Source organism: Oncorhynchus masou, chromosome 28 (genome assembly GCF_036934945.1).
Source record: "Oncorhynchus masou masou isolate Uvic2021 chromosome 28, UVic_Omas_1.1, whole genome shotgun sequence".
Lineage (NCBI taxonomy): Eukaryota > Metazoa > Chordata > Actinopteri > Salmoniformes > Salmonidae > Oncorhynchus > Oncorhynchus masou.
Window position 1 is genome coordinate 87,630,065 of NC_088239.1, and position 26,063 is coordinate 87,656,127.

The 26,063-nt window shown below is 46.4% G+C and overlaps 1 protein-coding gene across 1 annotated transcript in view; it reads right to left on the reverse strand.

Moving 5' to 3' along the window:
* LOC135516938 (phospholipid phosphatase-related protein type 1) overlaps positions 1-17,836 on the reverse strand; it is a 28,053-nt gene extending 10,217 nt beyond the window's left edge. Inside the window, exons 1-2 of the mRNA XM_064941004.1 lie at positions 17,676-17,836; positions 9,432-9,529 (exon numbers count right to left, since the gene is read on the reverse strand). Of these exons, the coding sequence (XP_064797076.1) occupies positions 9,432-9,491 (60 nt within the window). The 5' untranslated portion in view covers positions 9,492-9,529; positions 17,676-17,836. The remainder of the gene's footprint in view (positions 1-9,431; positions 9,530-17,675) is intronic.
* Positions 17,837-26,063: the final 8,227 nt, after the last annotated feature.

Sequence of the window (26,063 nt, forward strand, 5' to 3'; positions counted from 1 at the left end):
CTGTATAGAGCCTCGCCACTAACAGGCGTCAGTATGTAGCCTCGCCACTAACAGGTGTCTGTATAGAGCCTCGCCACTAACAGGCGTCTGTATGTAGCCTCGCCACTAACAGGCGTCTCGTATGTAGCCTCGCTACTAACAGGTGTCTGTATGTAGCCTCGCTACTAACAGGCGTCTGTATGTAGCCTCACTACTCTTTTTTCAAATGTCTTTCTACTGTTTTATTTCTTTACATACCTACACACACACACACACAACTTTCACACACACACACACACACACACACACACACACAACTTTTTTTGGGCACCATTGGATAGCACCTGTTATATTCAGCATTTCACTGTAAGGTCTACACCTGTTGTATTCGGCGCACGTGACAAATAAACTTTGATTTGAAATACAATTGTTAAATTATGAGCCTATCTGGTTTACCACAGAAAAAGTGAGAAACCTTCCCACTAGCAGTGATGTAAAGTACTTAAGTAAAAATTATATACTTTTTACATTTTCCCTGACACCCAAAAGTACTCTTTACATTTTGAATGCTAAGCAGGACAGAAATTCCCACAGGTTTGGAGTGCTCCCCTGGCTCAGTGCAATTAAAAAATACATAAAAACACCAACAATTATGCCATTTGGTTTGCGTAATAGGGAATTATTTACACTTTTAATTTTGATAAAGTACCTTTACTTTTGATACTTAAGTATATTTTTAAAACCAAAAATGCTTATACTTTTACTCAAGTAGTATTTTCCTGGATGACTCACTTATGAGTCATTTCCTATTAAAAAGGTATCGATACATTAACTCAAGTATGACAGGTTTTTTTCCCCACAACTTCCTTTGTCTGAGATAATTGATGGGCTGGACATGCCGGAAGTTTGGATTGGTCTGCCATGTAGCATGCTTCTGTCTATAACATGAGCTGCTCAGTATGTGTTGATTGTCCTTTATACCATGGTGGTGTTGAAATATATAACATTACCCATCGAGAATTATATGTTTTTCTACTTTTCTCCACAACATTGATTGCCTGAATGTAGCAGGCGCTATCGACAGATCAGTTGGAAAACGTGACGGGCTATGCCCTGAATGTAGCAGGCGCTATCGACAGATCAGTTGGAAAACGTGACGGGCTATGCCCTGAATGTAGCAGGCGCTATCGACAGATCAGTTGGAAAACGTGATGGGCTATGCCCTGAATGTAGCAGGCGCTATCGACAGATCAGTTGGAAAACGTGACGGGCTATGCCCTGAATGTAGCAGGCGCTATCTACAGATCAGTTGGAAAACGTGATGGGCTACTTTCTGCAACACGCCGCGGTCAGTGTGAACCGGAGTGACTTGACACAACACTGGCCGAACAAGATGTAGCTACAAACAGAACAGAGTTATTATGGCTCCAGTCTGCCGTAAAGTGTTCATCCATGTATACGGTTGAGAAAGATTCTATTTTCTGATATTTTAAAGTTTCCAATTGTCAGAACGTCATTTTCACTGCAACTTAAGGCTTACTGTTCGCTAGCTAACGTTACGTGTATGATCTGTGTAGTAATATTATTAGAATCAGAAATCTATTTGCCTTGCTCGTTATAGCCTAACGTTATCTAGCTAACATTGAACCTAGTCGGTTACCGTTAGCTACCTACAGATTCATACTACAGATATGACAATATTTGTATTGGTAGTAGTACGAGTGTGGATAATGCCAGGTCATTGTTTAGCTAGCTAGCTACATGTCTAAACAAAAGACTCAGATGGTTACATGACCCATAAAGTTGGCCAGGTGTGTCTGAAGGTGATTAGACATTTATTCTATTTCATGGACATGAAACACATGTTCACCTGGGTGAAAATGGCTCCCGGCTGCATTCAAACATCGGAAAGATTCTTGGTGAACTAAATTGATGGGCAATATTAGCATTACACCGAAGTCTGTTTTTAACCAACTCTATGAGAGTTCCACATGACAGACAGTCTTACCTCTAGGATCACTGTACTACCTGTCATTAGGTAACACCAGAGACAGTCTTACCTATACGATCTGTCATTAGGTAACACCAGAGACAGTCTTACCTCTAGGATCACTGTACTACCTGTCATTAGGTAACACCAGAGACAGTCTTACCTCTAGGATCACTGTACTACCTGTCATTAGGTAACACCAGAGACAGTCTTACCTATACGATCTGTCATTAGGTAACGCCAGAGACAGTCTTACCTCTAGGATCACTGTACTACCTGTTATTAGGTAACACCAGAGACAGTCTTACCTATACGATCTGTTATTAGGTAACACCAGAGACAGTCTTACCTCTATGATCTGTCATTAGGTAACACCAGAGACAGTCTTACCTATACGATCTGTTATTAGGTAACACCAGAGACAGTCTTACCTCTATGATCTGTCATTAGGTAACACCAGAGACAGTCTTACCTCTATGATCTGTTATTAGGTAACACCAGAGACAGTCTTACCTATACGATCTGTCATTAGGTAACACCAGAGACAGTCTTACCTATACGATCTGTTATTAGGTAACACCAGAGACAGTCTTACCTATACGATCACTGTACTACCTGTTATTAGGTAACACCAGAGACAGTCTTACCTATCACGATCTGTCATTAGGTAACACCAGAGACAGTCTTACCTCTATGATCTGTTATTAGGTAACACCAGAGACAGTCTTACCTCTATGATCTGTCATTAGGTAACACCAGAGACAGTCTTACCTATACGATCACTGTACTACCTGTTATTAGGTAACACCAGAGACAGTCTTACCTATACGATCTGTCATTAGGTAACGCCAGAGACAGTCTTACCTATACGATCTGTCATTAGGTAACGCCAGAGACAGTCTTACCTATACGATCTGTCATTAGGTAACGCCAGAGACAGTCTTACCTCTAGGATCACTGTACTACCTGTCATTAGGTAACACCAGAGACAGTCTTACCTATATGATCTGTCATTAGGTAACGCCAGAGACAGTCTTACCTCTAGGATCACTGTACTACCTGTTATTAGGTAACACCAGAGACAGTCTTACCTATACGATCTGTTATTAGGTAACACCAGAGACAGTCTTACCTCTAGGATCACTGTACTACCTGTTATTAGGTAACACCAGAGACAGTCTTACCTATACGATCTGTCATTAGGTAACACCAGAGACAGTCTTACCTCTATGATCTGTCATTAGGTAACGCCAGAGACAGTCTTACCTATACGATCTGTCATTAGGTAACACCAGAGACAGTCTTACCTCTACGATCACTGTACTACCTGTCATTAGGTAACACCAGAGACAGTCTTACCTATACGATCTGTCATTAGGTAACACCAGAGACAGTCTTACCTCTAGGATCACTGTACTACCTGTCATTAGGTAACACCAGAGACAGTCTTACCTCTAGGATCACTGTACTACCTGTCATTAGGTAACACCAGAGACAGTCTTACCTATACGATCTGTCATTAGGTAACACCAGAGACAGTCTTACCTCTAGGATCACTGTACTACCTGTTATTAGGTAACACCAGAGACAGTCTTACCTATACGATCTGTTATTAGGTAACACCAGAGACAGTCTTACCTCTATGATCTGTCATTAGGTAACACCAGAGACAGTCTTACCTCTATGATCTGTTATTAGGTAACACCAGAGACAGTCTTACCTATACGATCTGTCATTAGGTAACACCAGAGACAGTCTTACCTATACGATCTGTTATTAGGTAACACCAGAGACAGTCTTACCTATACGATCACTGTACTACCTGTTATTAGGTAACACCAGAGACAGTCTTACCTATACGATCTGTCATTAGGTAACGCCAGAGACAGTCTTACCTCTATGATCTGTTATTAGGTAACACCAGAGACAGTCTTACCTCTATGATCTGTCATTAGGTAACACCAGAGACAGTCTTACCTATACGATCACTGTACTACCTGTTATTAGGTAACACCAGAGACAGTCTTACCTATACGATCTGTCATTAGGTAACGCCAGAGACAGTCTTACCTATACGATCTGTCATTAGGTAACGCCAGAGACAGTCTTACCTATACGATCTGTCATTAGGTAACGCCAGAGACAGTCTTACCTCTAGGATCACTGTACTACCTGTCATTAGGTAACACCAGAGACAGTCTTACCTATATGATCTGTCATTAGGTAACGCCAGAGACAGTCTTACCTCTAGGATCACTGTACTACCTGTTATTAGGTAACACCAGAGACAGTCTTACCTATCACTGATCTGTTATTAGGTAACACCAGAGACAGTCTTACCTCTAGGATCACTGTACTACCTGTTATTAGGTAACACCAGAGACAGTCTTACCTATACCTGTTATTATCTGTCATTAGGTAACACCAGAGACAGTCTTACCTCTATGATCTGTCATTAGGTAACGCCAGAGACAGTCTTACCTATACGATCTGTCATTAGGTAACACCAGAGACAGTCTTACCTATACGATCACTGTACTACCTGTCATTAGGTAACACCAGAGACAGTCTTACCTATACGATCTGTCATTAGGTAACACCAGAGACAGTCTTACCTATACGATCTGTCATTAGGTAACACCAGAGACAGTCTTACCTCTACGATCACTGTACTACCTGTCATTAGGTAACACCAGAGACAGTCTTACCTATACGATCTGTCATTAGGTAACGCCAGAGACAGTCTTACCTCTAGGATCACTGTACTACCTGTCATTAGGTAACACCAGAGACAGTCTTACCTATACGATCACTGTACTACCTGTCATTAGGTAACACCAGAGACAGTCTTACCTATACGATCTGTCATTAGGTAACACCAGAGACAGTCTTACCTATACGATCTGTCATTAGGTAACGCCAGAGACAGTCTTACCTCTAGGATCACTGTACTACCTGTCATTAGGTAACACCAGAGACAGTCTTACCTCTAGGATCACTGTACTACCTGTTATTAGGTAACACCAGAGACAGTCTTACCTCTAGGATCACTGTACTACCTGTCATTAGGTAACACCAGAGACAGTCTTACCTCTAGGATCACTGTACTACCTGTTATTAGGTAACACCAGAGACAGTCTTACCTATACGATCTGTCATTAGGTAACACCAGAGACAGTCTTACCTCTATGATCTGTCATTAGGTAACGCCAGAGACAGTCTTACCTATACGATCTGTCATTAGGTAACACCAGAGACAGTCTTACCTATACGATCACTGTACTACCTGTCATTAGGTAACACCAGAGACAGTCTTACCTATACGATCTGTCATTAGGTAACACCAGAGACAGTCTTACCTCTACGATCTGTCATTAGGTAACGCCAGAGACAGTCTTACCTATACGATCACTGTACTACCTGTCATTAGGTAACGCCAGAGACAGTCTTACCTATACGATCTGTCATTAGGTAACACCAGAGACAGTCTTACCTCTACGATCTGTCATTAGGTAACGCCAGAGACAGTCTTACCTATACGATCACTGTACTACCTGTCATTAGGTAACGCCAGAGACAGTCTTACCTATACGATCTGTCATTAGGTAACACCAGAGACAGTCTTACCTATACGATCTGTCATTAGGTAACGCCAGAGACAGTATTACCTATACGATCACTGTACTACCTGTTATTAGGTAACACCAGAGACAGTCTTACCTCTAGGATCACTGTACTACCTGTCATTAGGTAACGCCAGAGACAGTCTTACCTATACGATCTGTCATTAGGTAACACCAGAGACAGTCTTACCTATACGATCTGTCATTAGGTAACACCAGAGACAGTCTTACCTATACGATCACTGTACTACCTGTCATTAGGTAACGCCAGAGACAGTCTTACCTATACGATCTGTCATTAGGTAACACCAGAGACAGTCTTACCTCTAGGATCACTGTACTACCTGTCATTAGGTAACACCAGAGACAGTCTTACCTATACGATCTGTTATTAGGTAACACCAGAGACAGTCTTACCTATACGATCTGTCATTAGGTAACACCAGAGACAGTCTTACCTATACGATCACTGTACTACCTGTCATTAGGTAACACCAGAGAGTCTTACCTATACGATCTGTTATTAGGTAACACCAGAGACAGTCTTACCTCTATGATCTGTCCCTAGGTAACACCAGAGACAGTCTTACCTCTACGATCACTGTACTACCTGTCATTAGGTAACGCCAGAGACAGTCTTACCTATACGATCTGTCATTAGGTAACACCAGAGACAGTCTTACCTCTAGGATCACTGTACTACCTGTTATTAGGTAACACCAGAGACAGTCTTACCTATACGATCTGTCATTAGGTAACGCCAGAGACAGTCTTACCTCTAGGATCACTGTACTACCTGTTATTAGGTAACACCAGAGACAGTCTTACCTATACGATCTGTTATTAGGTAACACCAGAGACAGTCTTACCTATACGATCTGTTATTAGGTAACACCAGAGACAGTCTTACCTATACGATCTGTCATTAGGTAACACCAGAGACAGTCTTACCTATACGATCTGTCATTAGGTAACACCAGAGACAGTCTTACCTCTACGATCACTGTACTACCTGTCATTAGGTAACACCAGAGACAGTCTTACCTATACGATCTGTCATTAGGTAACACCAGAGACAGTCTTACCTCTAGGATCACTGTACTACCTGTCATTAGGTAACACCAGAGACAGTCTTACCTATACGATCTGTCATTAGGTAACGCCAGAGACAGTCTTACCTCTAGGATCACTGTACTACCTGTCATTAGGTAACACCAGAGACAGTCTTACCTCTAGGATCACTGTACTACCTGTCATTAGGTAACACCAGAGACAGTCTTACCTCTAGGATCACTGTACTACCTGTTATTAGGTAACACCAGAGACAGTCTTACCTATACGATCTGTCATTAGGTAACACCAGAGACAGTCTTACCTCTATGATCTGTTCCTAGGTAACACCAGAGACAGTCTTACCTATACGATCTGTCATTAGGTAACACCAGAGACAGTCTTACCTATACGATCTGTCATTAGGTAACACCAGAGACAGTCTTACCTCTACGATCACTGTACTACCTGTCATTAGGTAACACCAGAGACAGTCTTACCTATACGATCTGTCATTAGGTAACACCAGAGACAGTCTTACCTCTAGGATCACTGTACTACCTGTCATTAGGTAACACCAGAGACAGTCTTACCTATACGATCTGTCATTAGGTAACGCCAGAGACAGTCTTACCTCTAGGATCACTGTACTACCTGTTATTAGGTAACACCAGAGACAGTCTTACCTCTAGGATCACTGTACTACCTGTCATTAGGTAACACCAGAGACAGTCTTACCTCTAGGATCACTGTACTACCTGTTATTAGGTAACACCAGAGACAGTCTTACCTATACGATCTGTCATTAGGTAACACCAGAGACAGTCTTACCTCTATGATCTGTTCCTAGGTAACACCAGAGACAGTCTTACCTATACGATCTGTCATTAGGTAACACCAGAGACAGTCTTACCTATACGATCACTGTACTACCTGTCATTAGGTAACGCCAGAGACAGTCTTACCTATACGATCTGTCATTAGGTAACACCAGAGACAGTCTTACCTCTACGATCTGTCATTAGGTAACGCCAGAGACAGTCTTACCTATACGATCACTGTACTACCTGTCATTAGGTAACGCCAGAGACAGTCTTACCTCTACGATCTGTCATTAGGTAACGCCAGAGACAGTCTTACCTCTAGGATCACTGTACTACCTGTTATTAGGTAACACCAGAGACAGTCTTACCTATACGATCTGTCATTAGGTAACGCCAGAGACAGTCTTACCTCTACGATCACTGTACTACCTGTTATTAGGTAACACCAGAGACAGTCTTACCTCTAGGATCACTGTACTACCTGTCATTAGGTAACGCCAGAGACAGTCTTACCTATACGATCTGTCATTAGGTAACACCAGAGACAGTATTACCTATACGATCTGTTATTAGGTAACACCAGAGACAGTCTTACCTCTATGATCTGTCATTAGGTAACACCAGAGACAGTCTTACCTCTACGATCTGTCATTAGGTAACACCAGAGACAGTCTTACCTCTACGATCACTGTACTACCTGTCATTAGGTAACACCAGAGACAGTCTTACCTATACGATCTGTCATTAGGTAACACCAGAGACAGTCTTACCTATACGATCTGTCATTAGGTAACACCAGAGACAGTCTTACCTCTAGGATCACTGTACTACCTGTTATTAGGTAACGCCAGAGACAGTCTTACCTATACGATCTGTCATTAGGTAACACCAGAGACAGTCTTACCTATACGATCTGTCATTAGGTAACACCAGAGACAGTCTTACCTATACGATCACTGTACTACCTGTCATTAGGTAACACCAGAGACAGTCTTACCTATACGATCTGTCATTAGGTAACACCAGAGACAGTCTTACCTATACGATCTGTCATTAGGTAACACCAGAGACAGTCTTACCTCTACGATCACTGTACTACCTGTCATTAGGGAACGCCAGAGACAGTCTTACCTATACGATCTGTCATTAGGTAACGCCAGAGACAGTCTTACCTATACGATCTGTCATTAGGTAACACCAGAGACAGTCTTACCTCTACGATCACTGTACTACCTGTCATTAGGTAACACCAGAGACAGTCTTACCTATACGATCTGTCATTAGGTAACACCAGAGACAGTCTTACCTCTACGATCACTGTACTACCTGTCATTAGGTAACACCAGAGACAGTCTTACCTATACGATCTGTCATTAGGTAACACCAGAGACAGTCTTACCTCTAGGATCACTGTACTACCTGTTATTAGGTAACACCAGAGACAGTCTTACCTATACGATCTGTTATTAGGTAACGCCAGAGACAGTCTTACCTCTAGGATCACTGTACTACCTGTCATTAGGGAACGCCAGAGACAGTCTTACCTATACGATCTGTCATTAGGTAACACCAGAGACAGTCTTACCTCTAGGATCACTGTACTACCTGTTATTAGGTAACACCAGAGACAGTCTTACCTATACGATCTGTCATTAGGTAACGCCAGAGACAGTCTTACCTATACGATCTGTCATTAGGTAACACCAGAGACAGTCTTACCTCTATGATCTGTCCCTAGGTAACGCCAGAGACAGTCTTACCTCTATGATCTGTTCCTAGGTAACACCAGAGACAGTCTTACCTCTATGATCTGTTCCTAGGTAACACCAGAGACAGTCTTACCTCTATGATCTGTTCCTAGGTAACACCAGAGACAGTCTTACCTCTATGATCTGTTCCTAGGTAACACCAGAGACAGTCTTACCTCTATGATCTGTCATTAGGTAACACCAGAGACAGTCTTACCTCTACGAAGATGAAACATGGGATGATGGAGTAACTGCGCTGTGTGTTGTCAGAAGCCATGTTGTCTCAGCAAAGAATGGATCAGTCTGGATCTCAATCTACAGGAGATGAAGGACTGTTAATATCATGAAATATTGGGAGTCCATTCTGATTCCATTCCTAAATTCCTGGAGATGGGAATTGACTCCAAGAGGAGTCCATTTCAAACCATGAACTGATTCCAGAAAAATACAAAACAATGTCAAAGGACAGAGGGTGACTGGACAAAATACAGTGAAACTACAATACAGGGTTGAACATTCAAAAAGCACTGCATAAAGTACATGCGTTATATACACAACAGGGTTGGCAAATAGACTAGCCTTTGAGCACTGACAAGAGACTGGGTAAAGAGCAGGGGGGAAGAGTGGGTAAAGAGCAAGAGGGGGAGTGAGATTGGGTAAAGAGCAAGGGGGGGAGTGGGATTGGGTAAAGAGCAAGAGGGGTAGTGGGTAAAGAGCAAGGGGGGGGGGTAGTGGGTAAAGAGCAAGGGGGGGTAGTGGGTAAAGAGCAAGGGGGGTAGTGGGTAAAGAGCAAGGGGGGTAGTGGGTAAAGAGCAAGGGGGGGTAGTGGGTAAAGAGCAAGGGGGTAGTGGGTAAAGAGCAAGGGGGGTAGTGGGTAAAGAGCAAGGGGGTAGTGGGTAAAGAGCAGGGGGAAGTGGGTAAAGAGCAGGGGGAAAGTGGGTAAAGAGCAAGGGGAGTGGGTAAAGAGCAAGGGGGTAGAGTGGGTAAAGAGCAAGGGGGTAGAGTGGGTAAAGAGCAAGGGGGGTAGAGTGGGTAAAGAGCAAGGGGGTAGAGTGGGTAAAGAGCAAGGGGGTAGAGTGGGTAAAGAGCAAGGGGGTAGAGTGGGTAAAGAGCAAGGGGGTAGAGTGGGTATAGAGCAAGGGGGTAGAGTGGGTAAAGAGCAAGGGGGTAGAGTGGGTATAGAGCAAGGGGGGTAGAGTGGGTAAAGAGCAAGGGGGGTAGAGTGGGTAAAGAGCAAGGGGGTAGAGTGGGTAAAGAGCAAGGGGGGTAGAGTGGGTAAAGAGCAAGGGGGGTAGAGTGAGTAAAGAGCGGGGGTAGTGGGTAAAGAGCGGGGGAAGTGGGTAAAGAGCAAGGGGGTAGTGGGTAAAGAGCAAGGGGGTAGTGGGTAAAGAGCAAGGGAGGGTAGTGGGTAAAGAGCAAGGGAGGGTAGTGGGTAAAGAGCAAGGGAGGGTAGTGGGTAAAGAGCAAGGGAGGGTAGTGGGTAAAGAGCAAGGGAGGGTAGTGGGTAAAGAGCAAGGGGAGTGGGTAAAGAGCAAGGGGGGTAGTGGGTAAAAGAGCAAGGGGGGTAGTGGGTAAAGAGCAAGGGAGGGTAGTGGGTAAAGAGCAAGGGAGGGTAGTGGGTAAAGAGCAAGGGAGGGTAGTGGGTAAAGAGCAAGGGAGTGGGTAAAGAGCAAGGGGAGTGGGTAAAGAGCAAGGGGGGGTAGTGGGTAAAGAGCAAGGGAGGGTAGTGGGTAAAGAGCAAGGGAGGGTAGTGGGTAAAGAGCAAGGGGAGTGGGTAAAGAGCAAGGGGAGTGGGTAAAGAGCAAGGGGGTAGAGTGGGTAAAGAGTAAGGGGGGTAGAGTGGGTAAAGAGCAAGGGGGTAGAGTGGGTAAAGAGCAAGGGGGGTAGAGTGGGTATAGAGCAAGGGGGGGTAGAGTGGGTATAGAGCAGGGGGGGGTAGAGTGGGTAAAGAGCAAGGGGGTAGAGTGGGTATAGAGCAAGGGGGTAGAGTGGGTAAAGAGCAAGGGGGTAGAGTGCGTAAAGAGCAAGGGGGGTAGAGTGCGTAAAGAGCGGGGGAAGTGGGTAAAGAGCAAGGGGGGGTAGTGGGTAAAGAGCAAGGGGGTAGTGGGTAAAGAGCAAGGGAGGGTAGTGGGTAAGAGCGGAGGGGAGTGGGTAAAGAGCAAGGGGAGTGGGTAAAGAGCAAGGGGGTAGAGTGGGTAAAGAGCAAGGGGGGTAGAGTGGGTAAAGAGCAAGGGGGGTAGAGTGGGTATAGAGCAAGGGGGGTAGAGTGGGTAAAGAGCAAGGGGGGTAGAGTGCGTAAAGAGCAAGGGGGTAGAGTGCGTAAAGAGCAAGGGGGTAGAGTGCGTAAAGAGCAAGGGGGGTAGAGTGCGTAAAGAGCAAGGGGGTAGAGTGCGTAAAGAGCAAGGGGGGTAGAGTGGGTAAAGAGCAAGGGGGGTAGAGTGGGTAAAGAGCAAGGGGGGTAGAGTGGGTAAAGAGCAAGGGGGGTAGAGTGGGTAAAGAGCAAGGGGGGTAGAGTGGGTAAAGAGCAGGGGGGTAGAGTGGGTAAAGAACAGGGGGGAGCGGGTAAAGAACAGAAGGGGAGCGGGTAAAGAACAGGGGGAGAGCGGGTAAAGAACAGGGGCGGAGAGCGGGTAAAGAGCAGGGGGGAGCGGGTAAAGTGCAGGGGGGGGTAGAGCGGGTAAAGAGCAAGGGGGTGGAGTGGGTAAAGAGCAAGGGGAGTGGGTAAAGAGCAAGGGGGGTAGAGTGGGTAAAGAGCAAGGGGGGTAGAGTGGGTAAAGAGCAAGGGGGTAGAGTGGGTAAAGAGCAAGGGGGGTAGAGTGGGTAAAGAGCAAGGGGGGTAGAGTGGGTAAAGAGCAAGGGGGTAGAGTGGGTAAAGAGCAAGGGGGGTAGAGTGGGTAAAGAGCAAGGGGGGGTAGAGTGGGTAAAGAGCAAGGGGGGTAGAGTGGGTAAAGAGCAAGGGGGTAGAGTGGGTAAAGAGCAAGGGGGGTAGAGTGGGTAAAGAGCAAGGGGGGGTAGAGTGGGTAAAGAGCAAGGGGGTAGAGTGGGTAAAGAGCAAGGGGGGTAGAGTGGGTAAAGAGCAAGGGGGGTAGATTGGGTAAAGAGCAAGGGGGGTAGAGTGGGTAAAGAGCAAGGGGGGTAGAGTGGGTAAAGAGCAAGGGGGGGTAGAGTGGGTAAAGAGCAGGGGGTAGAGTGGGTAAAGAGCAAGGGGGGTAGAGTGGGTAAAGAGCAGGGGGGTAGAGTGGGTAAAGAACAGGGGGAGCGGGTAAAGAACAGAGGGGGAGCGGGTAAAGAGCAGGGGGGAGAGCGGGTAAAGTGCAGGGGCGGAGAGCGGGTAAAGAGCAGGGGGGGAGCGGGTAAAGTGCAGGGGGAGAGCGGGTAAAGTGCAGGGGGAGAGCGGGTAAAGTGCAGGGGGAGAGCGGGTAAAGAGCAGGGGCGGAGAGCGGGTAAAGAGCAGGGGCGGAGAGCGGGTAAAGAGCAGGGGCGGAGAGCGGGTAAAGAGCAGGGGCGGAGAGCGGGTAAAGAGCAGGGGCGGAGAGCGGGTAAAGAGCAGGGCGGAGAGCGGGTAAAAAACAGGGGCGGAGAGCGGGTAAAGAGCAGGGCGGAGAGCGGGTAAAAGCAGGGGCGGAGAGCGGGTAAAGAGCAGGGGCGGAGAGCGGGTAAAGAGCAGGGGCGGAGAGCGGGTAAAGAGCAGGGGCGGAGAGCGGGTAAAGAGCAGGGGGGAGAGCGGGTAAAGAGCAGGGGGAGAGCGGGTAAAGAGCAGGGGGAGAGCGGGTAAAGAGCAGGGGGAGAGCGGGTAAAGAGCAGGGGGAGAGTGGGTAAAGAGCAGGGGGAGAGTGGGTAAAGAGCAGGGGGAGAGTGGGTAAAGAGCAGGGGGGAGAGTCAGTAAAGTGCAGGGGGAAGAGAGGAGAGTGGGTAAAGAGCGGGGGAGAGGGGAGAGTGGGTGAAGAGCGGGGGAGGAGGGGGAGAGTGGGTAAAGAGCAGGGGGAAGAGGGGAGAGTGGGTAAAGAGCAGGGGGGAAGAGGGGAGAGTGGGTAAAGAGCGGGGGAAAGAGGGGAGAGTGGGTGAAGAAGGGAGAGTGGGTAAAGAAGGGAGAGTGGGTAAAGAGCAGGGGGGAAGAGGGGAGAGTGGGTAAAGAGCGGGGGGAAGAGGGGAGAGTGGGTGAAGAAGGGAGAGTGGGTAAAGAAGGGAGAGTGGGTAAAGAAGGGAGAGTGGGTAAAGAAGGGAGAGTGGGTAAAGAAGGGAGAGTGGGTAAAGAGGGGAGAGTGGGTAAAGAGCAGGGGGAGTGGGTAAAGAGCAGGGGGGAGTGTGGGTAAAGAGCAGGGGGAGAGTGGGTAAAGAGCAGGGGGGAGAGTGGATAAAGAGCAGGGGGAGAGTGGGTAAAGAGCAGGGGGAGAGTGGGTAAAGAGCAGGGGGAGAGTGGGTAAAGAGCAGGGGGAGAGTGGGTAAAGAGCAGGGGGGAGAGTGGGTAAAGAGCAGGGGGAGAGTGGGTAAAGAGCAGGGGGAGAGAGTGGGTAAAGAGCAGGGGAAGAGGGGAGAGTGGGTAAAGAGCAGGGGGAAGAGGGGAGAGTGGGTGAAGCGCGGGGGGAAGTGGGGAGAGTGGGTAAAGAGCGGGGGGAAGAGGGCAGAGTGGGTGAAGAGCAGGGTAAAGAGGGGATAGTGGGTGAAGAATGAGAGTGGGTGAAGAATGAGAGTGGGTGAAGAAGGGAGAGTGGGTGAAGAAGGGAGAGTGGGCAAAGAGCGGGGGGAAGAGGATAGAGTGGGTAAAGAGCGGGGGGGAGAGGGGAGAGTGGGTGAAGAAGGGAGAGTGGGTGAAGAGCGGGGGGAAGAGGGGAGAGTGGGTGAAGAAGGGAGAGTGGGGGAAGAGGGGAGAGTGGGTGAAGAAGGGAGAGTGGGTAAAGAAGGGAGAGTGGGTAAAGAAGGGAGAGTGGGTAAAGAAGGGAGAGTGGGTAAAGAGCAGGGGGAAGAGGGGAGAGTGGGTGAAGCGGGGGGGAAGAGGGGAGAGTGGGTAAAGGGGGAGAGTGGGTAAAGAAGGGAGAGTGGGTAAAGAAGGGAGAGTGGGTAAAGAAGGGAGAGTGGGTAAAGAAGGGAGAGTGGGTAAAGAAGGGAGAGTGGGTAAAGAGGGGAGAGTGGGTAAAGAGGGGAGAGTGGGTAAAGAAGGGAGAGTGGGTAAAGAAGGGAGAGTGGGTAAAGAGCAGGGGGAAGAGGGGAGAGTGGGTGAAGAAGGGGGAAGTGAAGGGGAGAGTGGGTAAAGGGGGAGAGTGGGTAAAGAAGGGAGAGTGGGTAAAGAAGGGAGAGTGGGTAAAGAAGGGAGAGTGGGTAAAGAGCAGGGGGAAGAGGGGAGAGTGGGTGAAGCGCGGGGGGAAGAGGGGAGAGTGGGTAAAGAGCGGGGGGAAGACGGCAGAGTGGGTGAAGAGCAGGGTAAAGAGGGGATAGTGGGTGAAGAAGGGAGAGTGGGTGAAGAAGGGAGAGTGGGCAAAGAGCGGGGGGAAGAGGATAGAGTGGGTAAAGAGCGGGGGGGAGAGGGGAGAGTGGGTGAAGAAGGGAGAGTGGGTGAAGAGCGGGGGGAAGAGGGGAGAGTGGGTGAAGAAGGGAGAGTGGGTAAAGAAGGGAGAGTGGGTAAAGAAGGGAGAGTGGGTAAATAGGGGAGAGTGGGTAAAGAGGGGAGAGTGGGTAAAGAGGGGAGAGTGGGTAAAGAGGGGAGAGTGGGTAAAGAGGGGAGAGTGGGTAAAGAGGGGAGAGTGGGTAAAGAGCAGGGGGAAGAGGGGAGAGTGGGTAAAGAGCGGGGGGAAGAGGGGAGAGTGGGTAAAGAGCAGGGGGAAGAGGGGAGAGTGGGTAAGAGCGGGGGAAGAGGGGAGAGTGGGTAAAGAGCAGGGGAAGAGGGGGGAGAGTGGGTAAAGAGCAGGGGGAAGAGGGGAGTGGGTAAAGAGCAGGGGGAAGAGGGGAGAGTGGGTAAAGAGCGGGGGAAAGGGGAGAGTGGGTAAAGAGCAGAGGGGAGAGTGGGTAAAGAGCAGGGGGGTAGAGGGGAGAGTGGGTAAAGAGCAGGGTGGAAGAGGGGAGAGTGGGTAAAGAGCAGGGGGGAAGAGGGGAGAGTGGGTAAAGAGCACGGGGGAGAAGGGAGAGTGGTTAAAGAGCAGGGGGGTAGAGGGAGAGTGGGTAAAGAGCAGGGGGGAGAGGGGAGAGTGGGTAAAGAGCAGGGGGTAGAGGGGAGAGTGGGTAAAGAGCGGGGGGAAGAGGGAGAGTGGTTAAAGAGCAGGGGGAGAAGGGAGAGTGGTTAAAGAGCAGGGGGAGAAGGGAGAGTGGTTAAAGAGCAGGGGGAGAAGGGAGAGTGGTTAAAGAGCAGGGGGGAGAAGGGAGAGTGGTTAAAGAGCAGGGGGAGAAGGGAGAGTGGTTAAAGAGCAGGGGGAGAAGGGAGAGTGGGTAAAGAGGGGGGGGAGAGTGGTTAAAGAGCAGGGGGAGAAGGGAGAGTGGTTAAAGAGCAGGGGGAGAAGGGAGAGTGGTTAAAGAGCAGGGGGAGAAGGGAGAGTGGGTAAAGAGCGGGGGAAGAGGGGAGAGTGGGTAAAGAGCAGGGGGAGAAGGGAGAGTGGTTAAAGAGCAGGGGGAGAAGGGAGAGTGGGTAAAGAGGGGAGAGTGGTTAAAGAGCAGGGGGGAGAAGGGAGAGTGGTTAAAGAGCAGGGGGGAGAAGGGAGAGTGGTTAAAGAGCAGGGGGAGAAGGGAGAGTGGGTAAAGAGCAGGGGGAGAAGGGAGAGTGGGTAAAGAGCAGGGGGGAGAAGGGAGAGTGGGTAAAGAGCGGGGGGAAGAGGGGAGAGTGGGTAAAGAGCAGGGGGGAGAAGGGAGAGTGGTTAAAGAGCAGGGGGAGAAGGGAGAGTGGTTAAAGAGCAGGGGGGAGAAGGGAGAGTGGGTAAAGAGCAGGGGGGAGAAGGGAGAGTGGTTAAAGAGCAGGGGGAAGAAGGGAGAGTGGGTAAAGAGCAGGGGGAGAAGGGAGAGTGGTTAAAGAGCAGGTACCAGGAGGAATGGTGGTGTCTCAAATGGAACCCTATTCCCTATATAGTGCTCCACATTTGAACAGGGCACACAGGGAATGGTCAACAGTAGAGCACAATTCTAGCTGTGGGAGGATGCTGTGGAGTGGGAGGATACTGTGGCGCTGGGGTGTGGGAGGATGCTGTGGCGCTGGGGTGTGGGGCCGTGGTGGGAGGATGCTGTGGCGCTGGGGTGTGGGGCCGTGGTGGGAGGATGCTGTGGAGCTGGGGTTGTGGGAGGATGCTGTGGAGCTGGGGTTGTGGGAGGATGCTGTGGAGCTGGGGTTGTGGAGCTGGGATGTGGGGTGTGGGAGGATGCTGTGGAGCTGGGGTTGTGGGAGGATACTGTGGAGCTGTGAGAGGATGCTGTGGAGCTGGGGTTGTGGGAGGATACTGTGGAGCTGGGGTGTGGGAGGATGCTGTGGAGCTGGGGTTGTGGAGCTGGGGTGTGGGAGGATGCTGTGGAGCTGGGGTTGTGGGAGGATGCTGTGGAGCTGGGGTTGTGGGAGGATGCTGTGGAGCTGGGGTGTGGGAGGATGCTGTGGAGCTGGGGTTGTGGGAGGATGCTGTGGAGCTGGGGTTGTGGGAGGATGCTGTGGAGCTGGGGTTGTGGGAGGATGCTGTGGAGCTGGGGTGTGGGAGGATGCTGTGGAGCTGGGGTGTGGGAGGATGCTGTGGAGCTGGGGTGTGGGTGGCATCATGTGCCATCAGGTTGGAGTTCACAGGGAGATCAGAGTGGGATAATGTCACCATGTCATCTTATTCTGACTGATCCTAAATCAGCCCTTTCTACTGCTGAGAGGTTATGAAACACGACCAAACTGATCCTAAATCAGCTATCAAGACACTTGATACATCCGGCCCCAGACCACAACCAAAGGCGACTGGAATGACACACAGACAAGCAAATTGTCTGTATCACCAACCATGCTCGTGATCCTACTAATGACGAACAAATGATGTCCATGAATGATTAGCCTCCCCTCCCTCTCAGCTCGATAAATAATTGGAAACCTAAAACACGAGGACGGCGAGGTAATTACACAACAATCACGGTCTAAATGAGTTCCAGAGAGACAGGTGTTAGTCTGAGTTCACAGACCCTCCCTGGTAAAAGACCATTTAAATAATTAAATGACCCTCGGAGGACCATGATAGTACTCCCTCCGCAACGTGTGGCTTCATTCTCAGGACTGACCATTGCAACACAGTAACGCTTTAGTTAAACACTGGCTATATTTAAATCGGCTGAAATAAAAAATGAACACTCCGGCAATATCGGAACCAATTCCACATTGCGCTCAGCCACAGCACACGAACCCATCGACCCGTAGACGCTGTGAGAAGCAAGACAATAGCTGAATAGGCGAATAGCAACAACAATTTGTCTACTTCTCACCGAGTGGCCGGGGCTGCCACCGAGTGCATCACGGAGAACTTACCGTGCGATGAACGTATATTCCAATGGACGTGCACATCCATCAAAGGGAATGGAAGAAAATAATGCCCAGACGCGTGCATGCTACTCCATATTGCGTTTCAGCGCTACAGTGTCTGCTAGTAGCTTAGAGATGGGTGATGAGAACACCATCAAGTACCCCTCGCAACGGCACACAGAACTGGGAGGAGTCAAACTTCTATTCTTTAAATTTGGCGGATCGCAACCAACCGAAAGGTGCGTACACCGCCATCTACTGTAGTGGAGAGTGAGGCCGGACAGGGCATCCATATTCATCTGTAGCTCCCATCTTGCCCTATTTCTACCTACTGTTCTAGAGTATGAATTCATTACACTTTGTGACACAAAAAGGACGGGAAAAGGGAAGAAACACTGCCCTTCCAACTAACCCTACACCCATTAAAACCTCCCCACTATACAACTAACCCTACACCCATTAAAACCTCCCCATTATACCAACTAACCCTACACCCATTAAAACCTCACCATTATACCAACTAACCCTACACCCATTAAAACCTCACCATTATACCAACTAACCCTACACCCATTAAAACCTCCCCACTATACAACTAACCCTACACCCATTAAAACCTCCCCACTATACAACTAACCCTACACCCATTAAAACCTCCCCACTATACAACTAACACTACACCCATTAAAACCTCACCATTATACCAACTAACCCTACACCCATTAAATGCTCACCACTATACAACTAACCTTACACCCATTAAAACCTCACCATTATACCAACTAACCCTACACCCATTAAAACCTCACCATTATACCAACTAACCCTACACCCATTAAAACCTCACCATTATACCAACTAACCCTACACCCATTAAAACCTCCCAACTATACAACTAACCCTACACCCATTAAAGCCTCCCCAATATACAACTAACCCTACACCCATTAAGACCTCCCCACTATAACAATTAACCTTACACCCATTAAAAGCTCATTACCAACTAACCCTACACCCATTAAAACCTCCCCATTATACCAACTAACCCTACACCCATTAAAACCTCACCATTATACCAACTAACCCTACACCCATTAAAACCTCACCATTATACCAACTAACCCTACACCCATTAAAACCTCCCAACTATACAACTAACCCTACACCCATTAAAGCCTCCCCAATATACAACTAACCCTACACCCATTAAGACCTCCCCACTATAACAATTAACCTTACACCCATTAAAACCTCCCCACTATACCAACGAACCCATTAAAACCTCCCCACTATACAACTAACCCTATACCTATTAAAACCTCACCACTATACAACTAACCCTAAACCCATTAAAACCTCCCCACTATACAAATAACCCTACACCCATTAAAACCTCACCATTATACCAACTAACCCTACACCCATTAAATGCTCACCACTATACAACTAACCCTACACCCATTAAAACCTCACCATTATACCAACTAACCCTACACCCATTAAAACCTCACCATTATACCAACTAACCCTACACCCATTAAAACCTCACCATTATACCAACTAACCCTACACCCATTAAAACCTCACCATTATACCAACTAACCCTACACCCATTAAAACCTCCCAACTATACAACTAACCCTACACCCATTAAAGCCTCCCCAATATACAACTAACCCTACACCCATTAAGACCTCCCCACTATAACAATTAACCTTACACCCATTAAAAGCTCATTACCAACTAACCCTACACCCATTAAAACCTCCCCATTATACCAACTAACCCTACACCCATTAAAACCTCACCATTATACCAACTAACCCTACACCCATTAAAACCTCACCATTATACCAACTAACCCTACACCCATTAAAACCTCCCCACTATACAACTAACCCTACACCCATTAAAACCTCCCCACTATACAACTAACCCTACACCCATTAAAACCTCCCCACTATACAACTAACCCTACACCCATTAAAACCTCCCCACTATACAACTAACACTACACCCATTAAAACCTCACCATTATACCAACTAACACTACACCCATTAAATGCTCACCACTATACAACTAACCTTACACCCATTAAAACCTCACCATTATACCAACTAACCCTACACCCATTAAAACCTCACCATTATACCAACTAACCCTACACCCATTAAAACCTCACCATTATACCAACTAACCCTACACCCATTAAAACCTCCCAACTATACAACTAACCCTACACCCATTAAAGCCTCCCCAATATACAACTAACCCTACACCCATTAAGACCTCCCCACTATAACAATTAACCTTACACCCATTAAAAGCTCATTACCAACTAACCCTACACCCATTAAAACCTCCCCATTATACCAACTAACCCTACACCCATTAAAACCTCACCATTATACCAACTAACCCTACACCCATTAAAACCTCACCATTATACCAACTAACCCTACACCCATTAAAACCTCCCAACTATACAACTAACCCTACACCCATTAAAGCCTCCCCAATATACAACTAACCCTACACCCATTAAGACCTCCCCACTATAACAATTAACCTTACACCCATTAAAACCTCCCCACTATACCAACGAACCCATTAAAACCTCCCCACTATACAACTAACCCTATACCTATTAAAACCTCACCACTATACAACTAACCCTAAACCCATTAAAACCTCCCCACTATACAAATAACCCTACACCCATTAAAACCTCACCATTATACCAACTAACCCTACACCCATTAAATGCTCACCACTATACAACTAACCCTACACCCATTAAAACCTCACCATTATACCAACTAACCCTACACCCATTAAAACCTCACCATTATACCAACTAACCCTACACCCATTAAAACCTCACCATTATACCAACTAACCCTACACCCATTAAAACCTCACCATTATACCAACTAACCCTACACCCATTAAAACCTCCCAACTATACAACTAACCCTACACCCATTAAAGCCTCCCCAATATACAACTAACCCTACACCCATTAAGACCTCCCCACTATAACAATTAACCTTACACCCATTAAAAGCTCATTACCAACTAACCCTACACCCATTAAAACCTCCCCATTATACCAACTAACCCTACACCCATTAAAACCTCACCATTATACCAACTAACCCTACACCCATTAAAACCTCACCATTATACCAACTAACCCTACACCCATTAAAACCTCCCCACTATACAACTAACCCTACACCCATTAAAACCTCCCCACTATACAACTAACCCTACACCCATTAAAACCTCCCCACTATACAACTAACCCTACACCCATTAAAACCTCCCCACTATACAACTAACACTACACCCATTAAAACCTCACCATTTTACCAACTAACCCTACACCCATTAAATGCTCACCACTATACAACTAACCTTACACCGATTAAAACATCACTATTATACCAACTAACCCTACACCCATTAAAACCTCACCATTATACCAACTAACCCTACACCCATTAAAACCTCACCATTATACCAACTAACCCTACACCCATTAAAACCTCCCAACTATACAACTAACCCTACACCCATTAAAGCCTCCCCAATATACAACTAACCCTACACCCATTAAGACCTCCCCACTATAACAATTAACCTTACACCCATTAAAAGCTCATTACCAACTAACCCTACACCCATTAAAACCTCCCCATTATACCAACTAACCCTACACCCATTAAAACCTCACCATTATACCAACTAACCCTACACCCATTAAAACCTCACCATTATACCAACTAACCCTACACCCATTAAAACCTCCCAACTATACAACTAACCCTACACCCATTAAAGCCTCCCCAATATACAACTAACCCTACACCCATTAAGACCTCCCCACTATAACAATTAACCTTACACCCATTAAAACCTCCCCACTATACCAACGAACCCATTAAAACCTCCCCACTATACAACTAACCCTATACCTATTAAAACCTCACCACTATACAACTAACCCTAAACCCATTAAAACCTCCCCACTATACAAATAACCCTACACCCATTAAAACCTCACCATTATACCAACTAACCCTACACCCATTAAATGCTCACCACTATACAACTAACCCTACACCCATTAAAACCTCACCATTATACCAACTAACCCTACACCCATTAAAACCTCACCATTATACCAACTAACCCTACACCCATTAAAACCTCACCATTATACCAACTAACCCTACACCCATTAAAACCTCACCATTATACCAACTAACCCTACACCCATTAAAACCTCCCAACTATACAACTAACCCTACACCCATTAAAGCCTCCCCAATATACAACTAACCCTACACCCATTAAGACCTCCCCACTATAACAATTAACCTTACACCCATTAAAAGCTCATTACCAACTAACCCTACACCCATTAAAACCTCCCCATTATACCAACTAACCCTACACCCATTAAAACCTCACCATTATACCAACTAACCCTACACCCATTAAAACCTCACCATTATACCAACTAACCCTACACCCATTAAAACCTCCCCACTATACAACTAACCCTACACCCATTAAAACCTCCCCACTATACAACTAACCCTACACCCATTAAAACCTCCCCACTATACAACTAACCCTACACCCATTAAAACCTCACCATTATACCAACTAACCCTACACCCATTAAATGCTCACCACTATACAACTAACCCTACACCCATTAAAACCTCACCATTATACCAACTAACCCTACACCCATTAAAACCTCACCATTATACCAACTAACCCTACACCCATTAAAACCTCACCATTATACCAACTAACCCTACACCCATTAAAACCTCACCATTATACCAACTAACCCTACACCCATTAAAACCTCCCAACTATACAACTAACCCTACACCCATTAAAGCCTCCCCAATATACAACTAACCCTACACCCATTAAGACCTCCCCACTATAACAATTAACCTTACACCCATTAAAAGCTCATTACCAACTAACCCTACACCCAATAAAACCTCCCACTATACCAACTAACCCTACACCCATTAAAACCTCCCCACTATACCAACGAACCCATTAAAACCTCCCCACTATACAACTAACCCTACACCCATTAAAAAATCCCCACTATACAACTAACCCTACACCCATTAAAACCTCCCCACTATACAACTAACCCTACACCCATTAAAACCTCACCATTATACCAACTAACCCTACACCCATTAAATGCTCACCACTATACAACTAACCCTACACCCATTAAAACCTCACCATTATACCAACTAACCCTACACCCATTAAAACCTCACCATTATACCAACTAACCCTACACCCATTAAAACCTCACCATTATACCAACTAACCCTACACCCATTAAAACCTCACCATTATACCAACTAACCCTACACCCATTAAAACCTCCCAACTATACAACTAACCCTACACCCATTAAAGCCTCCCCAATATACAACTAAACCTACACCCATTAAGACCTCCCCACTATAACAATTAACCTTACACCCATTAAAAGCTCATTACCAACTAACCCTACACCCAATAAAACCTCCCACTATACCAACTAACCCTACACCCATTAAAACCTCCCCACTATACCAACGAACCCATTAAAACCTCCCCACTATACAACTAACCCTACACCCATTAAAACCTCACCATTATACCAACTAACCCTACACCCATTAAAACCTCCCCACTATACAACTAACCCTACACCCATTAAAACCTCACCATTATACCAACTAACCCTACACCCATTAAAACCTCACCATTATACCAACTAACCCTACACCCATTAAAACCTCCCCACTATACAACTAACCCTTTACCCATTAGAACCTCCGCACTATACCAACTAACCCTCCACCCATTAAAACCTCCCCACTATACCAACTAACCCATTAAAACCTCCCCACTATACCAACTAACCCTACATGCATTAAAACCTCCCCACTATACCAACTAACACTACACCCATTAAAACCTCACTACCAACTAACCCTACACCCATTATAACCTCCCCACTATACCAACTAACCCTTTACCCATTAGAACCTCCCCACTATACCAACTAACCCTACACCCATTAAAACCTCACTACCAACTATCCCTTCACCCATTAAAACCTCCCCACTATACCAACTAACCCTGCACTCATTAAAACCCCACCATTATACCAACTAACCCTACACCCATTAAAACCTACCCACCATACCAACTAACCAATTAAAGCCTCACCATTATACCAACTAACCCTACAACCATTAAAACCTCCCCACTATACCAATTAACCCTACACCCATTAAAACCTCACCACTATACCAACTAACCAATTAAAATCTCCCCACTATACCAACTAACCCTACACCCATTAAGACCTCCCCACTATACCAATTAACCCTACACCCATTAAAACCTCACTACCAACTAACCCTACACCCAATAAAACCTCCCACTATACCAACTAACCCTACACCCATTAAAACCTCCCCACTTTACCAACTAACCCATTAAAACCTCCCCACTATACCAACTAACCCATTAAAACCTCCCCACTATACCAACTAACCCTACACGCATTAAAACCTCCCCACTATACCAACTAACCCTACACCCATTAAAACCTCACTACCAACTAACCCTACACCCATTAAAACCTCCCCACTATACCAACTAACCCTTTACCCATTAGAACCTCCCCACTATACCAACTAACCCTACACCCATTAAAACCTCACTACCAACTAACCCTACACCAATTAAAATCTCCCCACTATACCAACTTACCCTACACCCATTAAAACCTCACTACCAACTATCCCTTCACCCATTAAAACCTCTCCACTATACCAACTAACCCTGCACTCATTAAAACCTCCCCACTATACCAACTAACCCGACACCCATTAAAACCTCCCCACTATACCAACTAACCCTGCAACCATTAAGACCTCCCACTATACCAACTAACCCGACACCCATTAAAATCTTCCCACTATACCAACTAACCCGACACCCATTAAAACCTCCCCACTATACCAACTAACCCTGCACCCATTATAATCTCACTACCAACTAACCCTACACCCATTATAACCTCCCCACTATACCAACTAACCCTACACCCATTAAAACTTCCCCACTATACAACTAACCCTACACCCATTAAGACCTCCCCACTATACAACTAACCCTACACCCATTAAACCTCCCCACTATACCAACTTACCCTACACCCATTAAAATCTCCCCACTATACAACTAACTCTACACCCATTAAACCTCCCCACTATACCAACTAACCCTACACCCATTGAAACCTCACTACCAACTAACCCTACACCCAATAAAACCTCCCACTATAACAACTAACCCTACACGCATTAAAACCTCCCCACTATACCAACTAACCCTGCACCCATTAAAACCTCCCCACTATACCAACTAACCCTACACCCATTAAAACCTCACTACCAACTAACGCTACACCCATTAAAACCCATTAAAACCTCACTACCAACTAACCCTGCACCTATTTAAACCTCCCCACTATACCAACTAACCCTACACCCATTAAAAACTCACTACCAACTAACCCTGCACCCATTAAACCTCCCCACTATACCAACTAACCCTACACCCCAAGACTGGATTACCCCATGAGAAAAAACTAGATTACCCAGTGAGAAAAGACTGGATTACTCCATGAGAAAAGATTGGATTACGCCATGAGAAAAGACTGGATTACCCAATGAGAAAAGATTGGATTACCCATGAGAAAAGACTGGATTACCCCATGAGAAAAGATTGGATTACCCCATGAGAAAAGACTGGATTAGCCCATGAGAAACGACTGGATTACCATCTGAGAAAAGACTGGATTACCCCATGAGAAAAGTCTGGATTACCCCATGATAAAAGATTGGATTACCCAATGAGGAAAGACTGGATTACCCAATGAGAAAAGATTGGATTACCCAATGAGAAAAGATTGGATAATGAGAAAAGACTGGATTACCCAATGAGAAAAGACTGGATTACCCCATGAGAAAAGACTGGATTACCCAATGAGGAAAGACTGGATTACCCAATGAGAAAAGATTGGATTACCCAATGAGAAAAGATTGGATAATGAGAAAAGACTGGATTACCCAATGAGAAAAGACTGGATTACCCAATGAGAAAAGGCTGGATTACCCAATGAGAAAAAAGTGGATTACCCAATGAGAAAAGACTGGATTACCCAATGAGAAAAGACTGGATTACCCAATGAGAAAAGACTGGATTACCCAATGAGAAAAGACTGGATTACCCAATGAGAAAAAAGTGGATTACCCCATGAGAAAATACTGGAT